Source organism: Ursus arctos, unplaced genomic scaffold (assembly GCF_023065955.2).
Source record: "Ursus arctos isolate Adak ecotype North America unplaced genomic scaffold, UrsArc2.0 scaffold_25, whole genome shotgun sequence".
NCBI lineage: Eukaryota > Metazoa > Chordata > Mammalia > Carnivora > Ursidae > Ursus > Ursus arctos.
The window spans coordinates 39,100,253-39,117,808 of record NW_026622930.1 but is presented as its reverse complement, the minus strand read 5'-3'; the positions used below and the strand labels follow the sequence as shown (position 1 = coordinate 39,117,808).

Sequence of the window (17,556 nt, the reverse complement as noted above, 5' to 3'; positions counted from 1 at the left end):
CACCCCGAGTTTCAGATTCGCTAGATCTGGGATCCTGTCCCATAATTGGCATTTCTAACAAGTGCGTAGGTAGTGATGGTGTTGCCGTTCCAAGGACTGCACTTTGAGAACCACTGAGGTAGTGAGCTTATTAAAATGCACATTCACTTGCTGACTCCCAGGATTACTGACGATGGGCCCCTGAATCTAAACCCCACAGGTAATTCTGATAGAGGTGCTCTGAGGAGCTAGGATATGGATCTTGGAGGCAGCATGTCATCTTGTTTTCAAGGGCCTAGACCTCAGGACCATACTGGGTTCACACATGGGGGTGGGGGTAGAGAGCAATTGGTTCCTTGCCCTCCTGGCAACCTTCCTCAGTTCTCTGGAATGCAGTGTGTTTTGAGCCTAAAGTGCTTCCAGCCAGGGAGTCACCACTGGTGCAGCTTCAGGTATCTGCCTGGGAGATTCAGGAACAGAAAGGTCCCGCCTGCCCAGCAAAGCTGCATCGCAAGTTTCTGAGCACACCCTCGAATGGGGGAAAATGTGATAAACCCTTAGGTTCTCTAAAACCATGGTTTACAAAGTGTGGACCATACACCAGCAGCGTTAGCATTGCCTGGGATCTTGTTAGAAATGCAGATTCTCAGGCCTTACCCCAAATCTACTGAATCTGAATTCTGGGGGTGGGGCCCAGCAGGTGATTCTGATGCCCAGTGTAGTTTGAGAAACACTGCTCTAAAGAATGACCAGCACATTTGCAGATCTTAGAATCACTGATGCTAGTGCTTTCCAAAGCATCCATGCTTATTTCAGTGAGGAAAAATATCTTACTGGAAATTTGCAGGATAAATAGAAGTTTATGGTGGCAAATGAATGCATTCTGGAAATGCATTATGGGATGTTTAGCAGTGTCTAGCCTCTACCCACAACATGCCAGTAGTGACAACTAAAAATGTCCTGCCCGGAGGAAGGCAGGATGACCACAACTGAGAACCACTGAGTTAAGACAAAAATATATAATAGATGAATTTATTTAGCAAATCTTCTCTGGGCTAGGTTTTCAGAGATAACAAATAAGGATCTCAGCCCAAAGAAGCTTGCGGTTTTAGGCAATCACAAATATATTACAATATCATAAGTGTTGTTAAAAAATATAATGAAATTCTATAGAGGTGACTGGCTCTTCCTAGGGTAGCTGATGAAGACTTCACACCAGCGGTGACATTGGTCTCTCCAAAAAGAGAAGACAGGGAAGGACATTTGGTTCCTGTGCGAAGTCTGAAGGTCAGTGCCCAAGTCCTTGACTCTTGGGTACTGGTGAGTGAGGTTAGGGAGTGAAGAGAGAAGTGAGTGATAAAATGAGAAGTGATGAACGTTGACTGGGGCGCTCTTATGAAGCCTCACATGTCTTGTTACAGAGATTGAACTGCATCAGGGGAAATGGGGGAGCGGCACTAGCCATTGACGGAGTCGAAGCATGGGAACGCCATGATCAGGTATGGTTCAGAAAGACAAGAGTGCCCTCACTTTCCCGGTTTTCTGCCTTCGTTGTTTGCCTCAGAGTCCCCTGCTGTTCACCCCATCATCGGCCTCTAAATGCCAGTGTCCATCAAGGCCTAGTCCTTGGCAGCTCTGAACATCCTCATCTCACTCATACCCAGAGCTTTGAAAACTATGTATTCATAACTCCATATTACCTCCCTAGCCTCAAGCCCTATTGCTTGTTACTTGGCATCTTCCCTGAATGTGCAAAACCACCTCAAACTCAACATGACCGGAATGGAATTCATGATCCACTTTTCCTAAAAACCCTTGGTCCTCAACATTTCATATCTCAGAAAATGGCACTGTCTTCCATCTAGCATATAAGGCAAAAACTTAGGATTCTTTCTAGATTAATTCTTCTTCCTCACCACTAGCCCATGTCCAATTTTTCACCAAGACTTAGGGATTTTACTTGTTAAATGTCTTTGTATCCATTCACTTCCTCCATCACTCCATCCTCCACCTGACTCCTAGCTTTCACCCTCTCTTCTTTCAACTATGCTGCCTCCTCTGAACTTGTGTCCCCACATCCAGCCCCCGCGCTACACTGTAGGCCGCATGCCTTTCTGAACAAAGTAACTTTGATGATGCCACTCACCTACTGAAACCTCTCTCATGACTTTCTCCTTTTAATATAGAATAAGGACCCCAATCCTTAATAGTTCCTACAAGGCAGTGCATGAGCTCACATCGGCTTCCTCTCTGGTCTCATCTGGGGCTACATTCCTTCTTTTTGCTCCACTCTAGTCACACTGGCCTTTTGTGAGTTTTTTAAACCTTCCATCATAGGGCATTTGCACTTACCAGCCCCTCTGCCTAGAGAACTCCTTTCTGTCGCCTTCTCCCCCGTTCCCTTGCATTCCTGTCTCCACATGAATGTTAGTCTTTCAGAGGAAGCTTTCCTTGGCTTGTAGGACATCAGCACTGCCTATAATTATATTTTTGTGATGAATCATTACCTGCCACTGTAGACTGTAGGCTTTGTGAAGACTAGAACTTTGTCTGTTTGGCATGTTATTAGATCCTTAACACTCAGCATTTGGAAAAACTGCTAGATACACAAAACCTATTTTTGAGTGACTGTAGGAGGAGAATCTGGCAACCAGGAGACCAGTTAAGAAAAGGTATTGTAATAGCCCAGAGGAGAAATGAAAAGAGTCTGAATTAAGGCACGGTGAAGCAGGAGAGATTTTAAGGAGGTAGTATATGGTTTAGGGTCTTTGGATATAAACAACAGAAACAGGGCACTGTCTCACTTGAGAAAAAAAAAAAAGATTTGTTGGAGGGATAGGGGGAGTTCAAATTACAAAAGGATAATCTAACAGCCAGCCCCAAGAACAAGAGAAGTTGGGGCAGAGACAGCAGGTAGCGAAGCAGAAACAAATGGAGGGTGATCTCTTTAAAGCACTATTGGAGTAAATCCACTTCACCATTTGTCAGACCTTGTGTCATTTCTCTCAAGATCCCAGGTCCAGGGAGAGTCCGGCAGTCCCAGCAAGGCTGCATGCAGGGGAGGGATAGTTTTCCACAGGAAAAGGTGAGTGTCGTTGATAAAGGAAGGCGAAAGGAAGGATGCCAACCGAATCCACAGACATCCGCCTCAGGAGCATCAACAGACAGGATGGAAGGGCCTGGACAGGCAGCCAGGGATAAATGCAAGTTCGAGGCTCGCGGGATGGCGGTACCATCCATCAGGTTAGCGGATATGGGAGGAGGGGCACATTCTAGGGGGCAGATGAGTCTGACTTGCCCACCAAGTAGTGGACCTGAAGTATGGCTCCGGACCTTAGGATTTAGGGATTTGGAAGTTGTCAGCCTCTCTCTACAAGAAAGAAAGGCATGGGCATGAATGTGATGACTAGAGACAGGGTATTGAGTGGAGAGAGAGAAGAACCATGGGGGGAACGCTAGGGACTAGAGAAAAATTAAGAAGCAGGTAACGGGAGAAAAGCCAGGCAGGTTGGAGTGACATGTTTCATGGGGCACACTGGCCAATTGAGAAGTCAGCGGTCTTGTGTTTTTGGTTTTCATTTTGTTTTGCTTTTCAAAGCTCATTTTCTCAGCCTCTTCTCAGGAACATTGCTGCGACCATGAGGTCACCTCTCAGCGGAGGACTCACAGCTCCTTATGTATTTGAGTGCAAAAAGGAGAAGGCTCACCTGTAAAGCCTTGACCCGTATGGGCAACTAAAACAGATGGGTTAGGAAGTTTTGCTACGCCAGCGCAGTCCTACCAGCAGCATCATCACCTGGGAGCTTGCTAGAACTGCCCCACCCCTACCTACTAAATGAGAATCTGCAATTTAAGATGCCCAGGTAATTCATACCCACAGGTATGAGAAGCATTGTCCTAAAGAGGGATGGTATGGAATTTGTGGGTTTTAGGAGATGAAGAGAAGGGTGCCCCAACTCTTATGGAGTTTAGAGGACTTGGAGCAAAACTCATTGCAACTTCATGGCGAAGAGCAGATGGCCCTGAGCCCACACGACTGCAGCACTGGTGGGTACCAATGGGGACTGGGGACTAACCTGGTGACCTTGAGAGCTCCCGTGAGTGTCTCTGTGGCTGACCCAGCACCAAGGGCATGGAGGCACCTGCCCCAACATGTACCACACTCGCCTGCCAGGAGGCCGCAGCAGCAGCCACCATGGATCGCGTAAACCCTCGGGGGACTGTTGGATCTGGCAGTTAGCTCAAGCATAATTTCCAGTGAATAATGAGGTAGAAACCAAATGATGATAGTCAAATAACAAATGGAAGACGAGTGTACCCCATGAGCAGTGAGTCAGGAATGTAGACATTTGACTACAAAAGGAAGGAAACGGGCGACAGCAAGCTAAGGAGGAAGGCAGACAAAGGACGTTTGTGCCATTTTGTTTATGATGAGCACGCTTAAGTGCCTAGAGCTAAGAGATCAGTGAGGGAAAGGAGTTGGCTTGAAAGAGGTTAATTAATGAGGCAAGACCCTTACCAAGGATGGGAAGGGATAGTTGTGAGCAATATTTAGAAGGTAGACTCAGCGGGGCTTTGTGACTGGTTAAACACATGGAGGTGGGGGGTGGGGGAATTAATTTCCCTAGTGTTGACTCCAGGAGAGGCGGTGAAGTGCAGAAGGGGTGAATATTACTGCACAGTGTGTCTCTGGTTTGGATTAGAATTTAGGAAGACATAGGCAATGCCTACTTTTTAATGTAGGCAAGTTAATATGACTTGTGAAATTTGGAGAGAAAATAGTAGCTCTATTTTCATTTTATTTTTTTAAAGACTTTATTTATTTGACGGAAAGAGAGAGATTACAAGCAGGGGGAGCGGGAGAGGGAGAACCATGCTCCCCAACCGAGCAGGGAGCCTGATGCGGGGCTCCATCCCAGGACCCTGGGATCATGACCTGAGCTGAAGGCAGAGGCTTAACTGACTGAGCCACCCAGGTGCCCCTCTATTTTCATTGTAAAAGGAAAGGACAGCAAATCTCCCTAATGTGTAGAAAGTTGCCTGTCATAGTAAGCTAGTGACAGTGTCATTTGTTTGAAGATAAGTGATTTCTTTACCACAGAATGTTATAGAGAATGAGTGGAAAACATTTGCATTAGGTTTTGTATAATAGGGAAATCAAGAACATTAACTATAAAGTTATAAAGCTATAAATCTTGCATTTTGGTCTGGTAATTCAATCACAGACTTAATAACTGGGTGACAAAATCAGTTAAAATTAATTACTTCAGGGGCACCTGGGTGGCACAGCGGTTAAGTGTCTGCCTTCGGCTCAGGGCGTGATCCCGGCGTTATGGGATCGAGCCCCACATCAGGCTCCTCCGCTATGAGCCTGCTTCTTCCTCCCTCACTCCCCCTGCTTGTATTCCCTCTTTCTCTGGCAGTCTCTTTCTCTGTCAAATAAATAAATAAAATCTTTTTAAAAAAATTTACTGTATGCTCAGAAAAAAAATGCCTCACAGGCTCTACTGACTATTGAGAGCATCACATATTGAATAACTTCTTAATACCTCGTCTTATAGCGACTGAAAAATCAAATTTTATTTTCAAAGATTTTATTTATTTATTTTAGAGAGTGAGCGCACAGGAGAGAGCACAGGGGCAGGGGAAGAGCAGAGGGAGAGAAAGAATCTCAAGCAGACTCCACGTGAGCGCAGAGCCTGACGCGGGGCCCAGTCTCACGACCCTGAGATCATGACCTGAGCCAAAACCAAGAATCGGCCACTTAACCAACTGAGCCACCCAGGCGCCCTGATCAGATTTTATTTTTAACAGGTTCACAGACAATTAACTAGCAAGAAGTAATAGTTGACATTTCTTTCAGGCTTCAAATCTACCCAGCATGTAGTTGGTCGTGTAGGAGACTCACCCTACTGCAGTAATTCACTGATTTGCACTGTGTTTATAATGCAGTAAACAACCCCTTTTATAAGAGCCTTAAAGATAAAACAAAAGTCTGAATGTTCACTGGTCTTCTCACATCAGCTCAGGGCACTTCAGTACCTTGGAGTACGAGCTGGACTTCGCAGCAGAGAACACCGGCTATAACAACATCTGTCCCAAGAAGTTGACCCACCCCAGTCCTTCCCAGGCCAAGTGTGCTAAGGGTTGAATCCATCTCCCTTACATCCTGCTCAGAGAGAGGACATTATCTTACTCAAAAACTGGAAGACTAAAATAATGAACTTGTAAGAGTCATTGCTGTAAGGGCTACAATTCAAGCTATCATTCAGAGAGCATCTAAAACAAAATACTACAGTAGCTAGCAGTGAGTAACATTTTACAAGTAACAGGACTAAGGTATTAATTTTACCTGATATGGTAATAACTAGAAAAATATTCCGAATTTGCAGCATTTTGTAAGTTAGACATAGGAGACATTGATGCCAATTACATGTGCAAATATGAGGTATAATGATTCTATTTAGTCATAGCATACTATTTTAGAAAGAAAGATAGTCGTACAATTTGGATATCATTTTCCACAAAATTCAGAGAAAGCTCTGAAAAGTCCTGAAGTCACTTGAGAAGGAATCCATCCTGCAGTGGGTCGTCATCTTCTACTGTGAAACTTGCTGTGCCTGTGTAATGGGCTTGTCCAGACACTTCCACTATAACAGCTTTAAAATCCCCACATTTTGCTTCCTGAGAAAAGATGAAAGGAATATAATATCAAAATACCGCACTTATATTGTGTCTGGCCTTGAGTCATATTCCTGACTTTTACCATTTTAAAGAAAACCCAAGGGTTAATCTTGTAGGTAATGGAAGATTTTTAAGGAGAGTGACATGATCACATTTGTGTTTTAGATAAGTTTAGCTGTAAAATGAGGACAAATCAGAGAGGAAAGCAACTAGAAACCAGAAAAACTTCTTCAGAGGAAACCTTCATTCACTGATGGACTCTAGAGTCACTCAGGCAGTTTTTAGGGAGGATGGAGAAGAACAAAACAGAGATACTTTGCAGGTAGAATTGGCAGGCCTGGGGACTGATGTACGTGGGGGGTGAGGAGTAGGAATGAGTTCAATGTGAGCGTAGTTCCTAGTTGGGGTGTGAGGCAGGGACTCCCATTAACCAAGATAGGGCATGAGATGGGAGGAGCACATTTAGGAAGAAAGGAAGAGCTTTTTAACAAGATGACATATCTCTGAGACAGTCATCTCGAGATGAGTTTTGTGGACAGCTGGGAATATGAGTGTTAGACTCAGGAGAGAGGCACACAGTCGGCACGGGAGGGATGAAGGTTTGGGAGTCATGATCAGTGCGTGGTTGGGGGTTGAAGTCTCAAAAGTGGGTGAAATTGCCCAGTGGCAGCAGAAGAGATGAGGAGGAAACTAACAATGAAATGCTGGGGACCGTAAGTGGAAGGACAGGGAGAGGAAGCTGGGGCAGGGAAAGAGACTGAGACGGTACCATCCGAGAGCTTGGAAAAGTCCGGACGGAGAGGGAAGGTGTGTGGTAAGAGTGAAGATGTCCTGTCAAGTATGATTATTAACTATAAAAGAAATAAGTCCAAATCTTAACTACAGAGTATCCTTTCTATTTCTTAATTTTTTAAAGATGTATTTATTAGTTAGAGAGAGACAGAGTGTGCGCTCGTGCAAGCATGAACAGGGGGAGACGCAGAAGGAGAGGGAGAGATACAGACTCTGCTAAGCATGGAGCCCCTTTTGGGTGGGGCTTGGTCTCGGAACCCCAAGATTCTGACCTGAGCAAAAACCAAGAGTTGGACGCTCAACGAACCAAGCCACCTAACTGCCCCTTATTTCTTAATTTTTAAACACGAGAATAACTAAATCTTATGGTAAGGCATAAATTATTAGATTAGGGTACAGTAATTTCATTATCTTTTTATAAAGCTGCTGTAATAAAAGTCTCATTGAAAATTTGCTTTGTCTAATAACAATACAGTAGTGCTTAACAGTGCAGGGTCTACTCAGAGAGGTCCGCATGCAGAGTCTGGCTCTGATACTCACTATCTCTTCGACCTCTGGCAAATTACCTAAACTCTGTAACTCTCCATTTTATCATCTGTTTAAAAAGGATAATAACAGTACTGACCTGCCAAGATTCTTGTGAGGATTAAATGAGATGGTATGTATATATTTATTTTACTTTATTTATTTATTTATTTATTTATTTATTTATTTATTTGAGAAAGGCACATGCAGAGGGAGAGAGAGAGAGGGAATCTTAAGCAGGCTCCACGCCCAACTCAGAGACCATTGTGGGGCTTGATCTCACAGCCCTGAAATCATGACCTGACCTGAAATTAAGAGTTTCAGTTAATAACACTTAACTGACTGAGCCACCCAGGTGCCCCAAGAAGGTATGCATAAAGTACTTAGCTTGGAACTTTACAGTGAAGCACCCAATAAATGTTATAGATTGTTTTATTTTCAATCTCAGACTTGAAAACAATATGTTCCAAATTTTTGCATATGACAAAAATGGTTTGGTATCTCATAAGACCACTATATTAAATAAGAATCCCTAACTTAAAACAAAATTCAATATTCAGGAAAACCAAACTTCAAAAACAGCTGTATTAGGATATAAAAGTCTATATTAGGATAGATTTTTTTGTTTTGTTAAAGGACTCTATGAATAGATTCATTTACTAAATGTATCTACTAAATTCATTCACTAAATTTAATTAGCGTAGATTTCATTTACTATGATTTGTTAGTAAATAGAGTTTACTATTTCTGTTAACACATTTAAAACTTGATTCTATTACAAAAGTTTTATTTTTCACAACTTTTCAGGACTTTCACATCCTATTATAAAAACTGAAACACTCCTGTAGAATAAAAACAAAAACGACAAAAAAATCCAAACCCTAAGTTAGTGGTTCTCAAACTTTTCGGTTTCAGGACTCCTTTATGCCTTAAGATTTGAGCATCTAGGGGCACCTGGGTGGCTCAGTTGGTTAAGCATCTGCCTTCAGCTCAGGTCATGATCCCAGGGTCCTGGGATAGAGCCCCATATAGTGCTCAGTGGGGAGAGTGCTTCTCCCTCTGCCTGCCGCTCCTCCCTGCTTGTGCCTCTCTCTCTCTCCCTCTGACAAATAGATAAAATAAAATAAAAAGATTTGAGCATCTAAAAGTTTTTGTTTATGCAGGTTATATATATTAATATTTACCATATTGGAAATTAAAGGTATTTGTTCATTAATTCATTAAAAAATAAAAAACCCATTACATGTTAACAAAAACAACATATTTTGGGAAGAGAACTATATTTGCCAAAATAAAAAATTTTAATGAGGAAAATGGCATGTCTTTTACAATTTTGCAAACCTCCTTAATGCTTGGTTTTACCGAAGACAGCTAGATTCTCACATCTGCGTCTGCATTCGGTTAGCGGGCTGGTCACCTACCGCGTAGCCTCTGGAGGGTCCACTGTTCACTTGTGAGACAATGAAAGTGAAAAGCAAATAATGTCTTAATGTTACTGCATACTAAGTTGTGACCTTGTGGACCCTTGGAAAGGACCTTGGGGACCCCCAGGAGTTCCAAACCGCACTTTGAGAATCAATATCCTAGCAGAACAGAAGTTTCTACAGGCCTGCTTTAAAATTCTCTTTTGAGAGCTGAGTGAAGAAACTTACCTAACACCCAGCTCAGGCCTCTTCCGTTTCCAAAGTAACACACTTACAAAGAAGCAGCTAAGGATGTCACTCACCCTCACAGCCTTCCCCGTGAATACTGAGCCAGTTGCACTGCTTTTAAAAGCTCTGGTCTGGTTCAGTTCTAGAAGCCCTTTGTGATACTGTAAGGCAATTCGGGCCGTCACGCCCGATCCAGTAGGACTTCTGTCAACCTGTTTCAGAGTAAATGAAGAGGAGAGTGTTCACAGTGTTCCAGTTCATGCCATCGGGCTTTTGTGCCGAATGTTACAGTTTTAATACCTGTTCATCTGCAAACACGCAGATGTTGGTGGTTGGTTCCTCGCTGTAAGGGTCTTTTCCATCTGTTAATATAGTTCCATACAGAAAGGAAAGGTCTTCACTCTCAGGATGATTAATTTTAAACTGCAAATGACAAGGAAAGTTATGTAATATACATTGTCGTGTAAGATTACATGTAAAATAAATATTTTGATTCAAATTTATCTTTATAAATAATATAGATGGGGTACTCTGAGGCATAACTTTTCACTCTGTCATTTTTAAAATACCTTTTGGGTCAAGGCAGTAAATGATGTCTTTGTCTAGATGAATAAACATAGTTTCATTGGAAGTTATGATTCTTATCATAGCATCCCTCCTAAGGCATCTGTCCTACATATAGCCTCTGCTAAAGGAACAGTCCTCTCTCACACACACACACACTCCAAACGCGTGAAGCACTGACGCCAGGATGGTTAATCCCAGACTGGCCACGGCTCAGACGAGGGGCTAAGGCAGTCCTGTGCTCCCTCTCAGGAGCTTGAAGGGGATAAGGTAGAAGAGGCAGACAGTGAACGTCTGGGGCTGGAGTTAATACCATTGGCAGAGACGAGGCCTTGGAAGAGGCTGTGAGGAGGCTGTGAGGGTGAGTGACATCCTCAGCTGCTGCTTTGTAAGTGTGTTACTTTGGAAACTGAAGAGGCCTGAGTTGGGTGTTAAGTAAGTTTCTTCACTCAGCTCTCAAAAGAAAATTTTGAGCAAGCCCAAGTTATAAGAATGCAGAAGCTATTTATTAGGTGGGAGAGCGGTTGGATGAAAAAAAAAAAGATCTGTAAAGGATGAAGTCAGCTGGTATTATTATAAAAAGCAGCAGACACACTCAGAAGCGGGCACTGGCACGGTCGCTAAGCCCATCAGCGGTAAAGCGAGGGAGGCCCAAGTGTGCCGTGCTTCCTGCTCTTCTCGGGAGGTCTAGGTTAACTTTTCCTCAGTTTCTGTGACGTCTGCTAGCTCTCAAACTATGATCTCCCCTCCACGCGCATCCTTACAATCAGACCTTCCTCTCCTACTTACCTGTCATCTGAAGCACGTGGATAGATTGGGGTTCTTAAAATCCAGAGTCCATCTAAAGCCAAGTGTCAGAGGTCTTCCTGCTGGATCTTTGTTGTCCTTCCTCTTAAAGCCCCCGTGCCCCACCCCCACCCGAGCACCATTACCTCACACTCTTCACAGGATGCTTCCCCCCTCTCCCCAGACTGAGCTCCTGGAAGGCGGGTTTGTTCTTTCCTGGGGTCTCTAGCATCTAACATGGCATCATGTGCGACTCAATAAGTTCTAGGTAAATGCTTGTTATAAGAATGAATACGCCTGAAACTAATATTACACCGTAGGTTAACTAACTGGAATTTAAATTAAAACTTAAAAAAATTAATGAATGAAGATGAATGTATTAACTTCCGCCCCCACCAAAATGGCCTTCCCTAAATCTGCATCAGCGGTGTGAACGGTCAGCCATTCACAAAGTAGTTCTGCTGCCTGATCCCGCTCTACTCGATGATGCTGTATATATATGGTCATCTCATAGGTGCTGTTCTCCTATTTTTCTCAGAATCCCTCAAAGTCCACCCCTCCCACCTTGTTAAGAAGTTCAAGCCTTCATGAGAAGTTCAAAATTACTCTTATCAAGAAAACTATGCCTTTTTCTCTTGATCTCATTAAAAATAAAGTGAAGTTATTTCATGCCAAATTTTAGCTCAAACTATTAGCTGTCTGCTTAGTGAATAAAAAATTGATATAAATGCAGAACAATTTGGATCCTATTCAAAAATTGATATAAATGCAGAACCTCATTTGCCTAGAACTTATTGATAAATGCAGAACCTCATTTTCCTAGAACTTATTGGGTCGCACATGATGCTGGGTTATATGCTAGAGGCCCCAGGAAAGAACAAACCCGCCTTCCAGGAGCTCAGTCTGGGGTGGGGGGGCGGAGCATACTGTGAAGAGTTGTGAGGCAATGGTGCTGCAGTGGGGGTGGGGCACAGGGGCTTTAAGAGGATAGAGAACAAAGATCCACAGTTGCTATCATAAACTAAGTCCAGCTATTGGTATTGACAGTCCTAGATATATGACAATTTAGAACAGGAATACAGTATATATTTTCATCTGGCTTAAGTTACAAATCATGTTAAAGTCTCAGGTATGTTAGGCCCATAGTAATTATTAGTACAAGTCTATTAGACACTATTTTTCACAAGTTATTTTCTACTTAGAATAGTGATTTAAATTCTCATATGCTAAAATATTTAAATACTGTATATGAGTTTTATTTACAGGTCCCAATGTAAAATGGCAGACTTGTGCTAGAAATAAAAGAATATTCTAGACATATTTATTATCCAAAGTGATTTTATCAGAATAGTTTTCCCAAGCCAAAACTAGACTTACTTGAGTAGTTATTTAGGTAACTTCTTAGCAATATAGCAAAATTTTACTAGTTAGGAATTAATGTTCTCTGTGAAATAAGAGAAAGTCTGATCAGATTTAATGAAATCTATTTTGTGAGCTATAGTTGACATTCATTATTTGCAAGTTTTGCAGAATGACCACATATAGCAAAACATATGCATTTCAAATTAGTGAAATACCGTTTGATACATTTTCTATATGTGTAAATAACCACAAATTATACTAGTATGTATAAAATTAAAGTTAATAAGTTACTTATTGAACATTTATGATAGGCACAATTCTAAGTCCTTTGCACGTATTGACTTACTTCATTCTTATAACTCCCTATGAAGCAGGTGTTTTGTAATTTCCGTTTCAGGACGGAAAGGTTATGTAACTCATTCAAGGTTGCAAAACTTAAAAGTAGCAAAACTGGGACTCCTAGATAGTCTTGCTATAGAGCCCTAGATTGTAACCAGTACCTTATCTTTAGTCCTACTAATAATTTAAATATATAGATATTAAACTGTCTGTGTAGATGTGTAATTTATATTCTCCCCATGCCGAAGAGGAGGGCACTTGTGATGAAAGCAGTGTCTGTACTGACCTGAGCTTTGACGGCTTCCGTCACTGCACTTGCTGCATCCACAAGGTCCCTTGTCTTTGCAGAACAAATGTCAAGTCCTAATTTTTCAGCACTAACAAACGCATAAAATGCCCCACCATATGCAATGTCTACCAACATCTTTCCACGACCAGGAACATCCACTAAGAGATCTAGAAAAGATGCATTCGAAAATAAGTTTGTCCAGCGTTTTTAATATGTATATTTTGGTGGAGGGGTATTTTTTCCTATCATAGAAAGGAATGAAGCAAAAAATCATTTTTAAAACGAGTAAGCATCAAATAGTAATAGACCTTTAGTTGAGTGCATCAATTTTTAACTTAATGATACTCGCATGAGTTTTAGAACATCTAATGCCATGTTTTTCTTAAATCATGTATACTTATTTTCTTAACTACTTTGAGGATCTTTGCTAGGAAACCTCCTAGAGATGGAGAGAGGAGAAATCCTGGGACATCAACGTGTGAAAAAAATGATGGAAAATGTAAGTTCCCTCTCACACTACTAGGAATCATTTAAAATAGGATTTGGGATCCTATTCACAAATTGACTTTCTTCAGCTATAATGTCAAAACAAAATGAAAAAACGATTTTTTTAATGTAAGTTATATATGCTAATTCGTCTATGAATTTTCATCTCATGAGACCATCCTGCAGGCAAATACTCAGAATAAAGCCATTATAGAATCACTGATGTTTACAGTATCATTTTGTGTCAGGGTTTTTGAGTATTCTAAGTCCCCAGCTCACCCAAAGTTTCACCTGAAGATCAGTTGTTTGAAATCCTAAATTTGTATTTCCAAAGGAATGGGGCTGGATGATATTTTGGGATATTCAAACTGTTGTACCCCTTCTTGCATTTTCTTCCTCCTCCTCCCCAATTCAAGCTGTCTTGGTGATCACTGCCTTTGGGAGAGTGTATGGCAGGGGAGAAAGCAGGTTTTATGGAAACCTAAGATTTGGGGAGAAAGAGGTTTGTTGGCAAAGCAGTGTCCTGAAGGGTCACCATATTTCTCTTGGCCAATAGAGAAATTTCCTCTGGACTGAGAAAAGAGGTGGCAAGTCTGGAGTGCAGAGGACGTGTGTTGACTTCCCCACAGCACTATAGGGAGGCTGCGGGGTGTGACAGAGGTAGCAAAGAGGAGGGGGAAGCAGGGACAGGGGCAGGGGCCACACAGCCAAGGGCAGATGATGCTTCACTCGTTGACCATGTAGGCTGATGACCAAAAGGGCCTCCTCTCCAAGGCCTTGGCTCTTCGAAGAAACCTTTGCTACACGTGTATCAGGAAAGGGGACAGCATGTAGACAGATGAAGCTAGGCAAATCAACAAGGCAGAATGGGACACCTGGGTAGCGCAGTCGTTAAGCGTCTGCCTTCGGCTCAGGGCGTGATCCCGGCGTTCCGGGATCGAGTCCCACATTGGGCTCCTCCGCTGGGAGCCTGCTTATTCCTCTCCCACTCCCCTGCTGTGTTCCCTCTCTCGCTGGCTGTCTCTCTGTCACATAAATAAATAAAATCTTAAAAAAAAAAAAAGGCAGAATGGGGTCTCATATTCAGAAATTCTGAAAAATAAAATATTTCTTGTATTCCTGAGTTTGCACACTGAGTCATACAAAGATATCAGTATGCTCTCAGTTCCAGGCTAGCCCACAGAGCCCTTTGAACACATGATGTGTCAAAGCAGAGCAAGTTTATAATCAAGAGAGTAAAATATGCCTGTGGAACTTAAGAGCAACTATGGATGAAACATGTCTTTATCTTGATGCTGATGCAACAGAAAAATCAGACTTAATGAAAGGAGAATGAGGAAGTAGATGGAAATGAGGGGCTGCTGGAAGCTGGAAAGCTAAGCTAAGCGTGGCTTTGGTGTCCTCATGGGTAACATGGAGCTGCTATCCCCCCTTGAAAGGACTGTTGTGTGAATTCCACGTGATGATGTGTGGGGAGTGCTTGGCACACATCAGGAATACATTAATGTTAATAGTAAGGCCAAAAATTTAATTTCCAAGGGGAATAGGGTTCTTAAGAGAATATTTACATTTGCTAATCGCCATATTCTTCTCCCAATTTCATTTACTTACTCATTCAACAAATGTTGACTACCTACTGTTCGAGCACTTGAATACAGTAACGAAGTAGTTTTCATGTTAGCAGAGTGGAATAGAAATGAACTCAGCAGTCCTCTGAGGTGGGTACTATTGTCACCTTCATTTTGCAGGTGATGACCTTGAGGCGTGGATTCCCTTTCGCAAGGTCATCAAAATGCAGAGGGGACAGAGCAGTGGTCTTGAACACTTTGTCAGTCCACCCTTTTAGCATTTTTCAAAGTAGGGAATTTCAGGTCTTTTTTAGTGACTCAAAGTGACCATCACTGCCCACCGATTATTGTGTAGTCACATGGTGATGCTCGGCCCCAGCCAGCCCTGAGCTATGATGTCGTTGGTGATCCTGCTGCCAGCTGTCATTTCGCACAGATCTAGAGTGCTTCCAAACTGCTGCTGGGGCTGCCTAGGGGGAAACTGGATAGCTAAACTATTGAAACTGCTGAGATTTTTGAGATGCAATCCTAAACAAACTCCTGTCTACCTCAAGTGCCCTCCCAATCCGGATGTGACACCGTTCTCTCCTAGAAGGCAAAGTGCCATCAGTTTCCACAGGGGAATTCTTCATCGACCTGTGTGTTTCAGCTGTCTTGAGGTTGCTCTAAGGCTGACAAATGCCTGAGCTATCACTGCCTCATTCATAATTAGGCTAAGCTAGAATACAAATCCTCAAGAAAGATCAAGATCTAAAAGAATGCCCCCAATGTTTATAGGAGCATTACAACAATAGTCAAATTATGGAAAGAACCCAAATATCCATCAACTGATGAATGTATAAAGATGTGGTGTGTATATATATATGTACATATATAATGGAATATTAGCCATCAAAACGAATGAGTCTTGCCATTTGCAACAATGTGGATGGAACTAGAGTGTATTATGCTAAGCGAAATCGGAGAAAAACAAATACTGTACGATTTTACTCATCTGTGGAATTTAAAAGGCAAAACAGATGAACATGGGGGAAAGGAAAAAAAAAGAGAGGCAAACCATGAGAAATTCGCAATGATAGAGAACAAACAGGGTTGCTGGAGGGGAGGTGCAGGGAATAGACTAAATGGGTGATGGGTATTAAGGAGGCAATTGTGATGAGCACTGGGTATTATACCTGCAGTCTTTTTGTCTCTAGAAATATATTTTAAAAATTTCTAAGTACTTTGCATACTCTCATTTAATCCTCACCAAAAAATGAGATGATAAATGAAAAAATATAGGCACAGAGAGGTTAGTAATTTGATTACGGTTGCATAGCTTTAAAGGGTTGTTAGGATTTGGACTCGAGGTCTGTTCCTGTTCTTAAAGAAAAGGAGCAGCAACATCTTGCTTATAAATTGCTTAGTTCATTCTTATTTAATTATTTCCCAAAGAAGTGGGAAAGGCACTTTTTCTAGGTGAGGAAAACAAGACAGCGTTTAGTAACTTGTCAGGGGGTAATGTCTAGTAAGTGTATTCTGAACCAGCCGATGAACCCTGGTACATTGGCCGTTCTTTGTTCTTTCCTTGACCCTGTCAGACTTACCCAACTGTGAAATCTCTGGGAATGTCTGACAGTGGGGAACGAGGCTCTGAGTAAGGGAGATACGGAATTCAGTACTCCTCAGGGGTCTCTCAAGACCAAGACGAAATAACCTGCGGGATAATCGAATTGCATGCACGGCACAAATCTGCAAGGCTAAGATGCTGACACACATTTGCATTGATTTTGAGTTTTCTTTTTATTAATTACAAAGGCTCATGGGTGGGTTAATTGCACTGTGTGAATTCCAGGCCAGAGAGACAGTTAGTGTAGTTAGTTGTGTCCCGGAGCTGGGAGGGTCTCGCCGTTTACCTGTGGCCAGCGCGAAGGCCGGGACGCTGTGGAAACGCACCGGGCCGCGGCTGCGGCCGCCCTCGCATTCCACGAAAGCGGCCACCAACCCGCATGGGCAGTGGATGTTGACACGGACCTCGCGGGCGCCGGCCGGGGGTGCGGGTACCAGCCCGAAGTCGAGGGCGAAGCGGCCCAGCGCCAGCACTGCGTGGCCGCACATGGAGCTGTAGCCCTCGTTGTGCAGGAACAGGACGCCCAGGTGCGCGTCCGGCAATTCGCTAGGCACCAACACAGCCCCGTACATATCCCGGTGGCCCCGAGGCTCGAAGATGAGCCGTCGTCGCAGGTGGTCAAGGTGCTGGCGCATGTAGCGCCGCTTGGCCAGCAGCGTGGGGCCGACCACTTCCGGACACCCCGCCAGCACGATGCGCAGGGGCTCGCCGCCCGTGTGCATGTCCACCACCGACAGCGCCGGCGTCCCCGGGTCGTGCGGTGGCAGCCCGGGCACAGCCAGCGCCTTCTCCATCGCCTGCATCCAGGAACGCTACCACCAACCTGAGGTGCGTGTTTGGAGCCTCTAAAACACACGCCCACTCCACGGGAAAAGGGCAGGACGTGCGGCCCACCTCCGGGGCGGGGCCTCGGAGTCAAGA

The 17,556-nt window shown here is 43.3% G+C and overlaps 1 protein-coding gene and 1 long non-coding RNA gene across 2 annotated transcripts in view; one reads left to right on the top strand and one right to left on the bottom strand.

Annotated features, from left to right (window-relative positions):
* Positions 1 to 4,813, top strand: part of LOC130544795 (uncharacterized) — a 24,979-nt gene extending 20,166 nt beyond the window's left edge. Inside the window, exon 3 of the long non-coding RNA XR_008961391.1 lies at positions 1,401 to 4,813. This is a non-coding gene — a long non-coding RNA (uncharacterized LOC130544795). The remainder of the gene's footprint in view (positions 1 to 1,400) is intronic.
* On the bottom strand, positions 4,776 to 17,556 carry L3HYPDH (trans-L-3-hydroxyproline dehydratase). The gene is made up of 5 exons (XM_026480403.4): positions 16,922 to 17,556; positions 12,970 to 13,139; positions 9,933 to 10,055; positions 9,707 to 9,844; positions 4,776 to 6,663 (listed from the first exon to the last, which is right to left on the bottom strand). Exons 1-5 carry the CDS (start codon positions 17,436 to 17,438, stop codon positions 6,538 to 6,540), a joined length of 1,074 nt encoding a protein of 357 aa, XP_026336188.3. The 5' UTR covers positions 17,439 to 17,556; the 3' UTR covers positions 4,776 to 6,537.

Excerpts from the sequence above, each read along its gene's own strand:
- L3HYPDH (XM_026480403.4), bottom strand. The coding sequence starts at position 17,438 with ATGCAGGCGATGGAGAAGGCGCTGGCTGTGCCCGGGCTGCCACCGCAC. Across the intron at positions 13,140-16,921 it reads GGCCTTCGCGCTGGCCACAG|ATCTCTTAGTGGATGTTCCT; the intron begins GTAAACGGCGAG and ends CATCTTTTCTAG. Across the intron at positions 10,056-12,969 it reads CGGAAGCCGTCAAAGCTCAG|TTTAAAATTAATCATCCTGA; the intron begins GTCAGTACAGAC and ends TGTCATTTGCAG.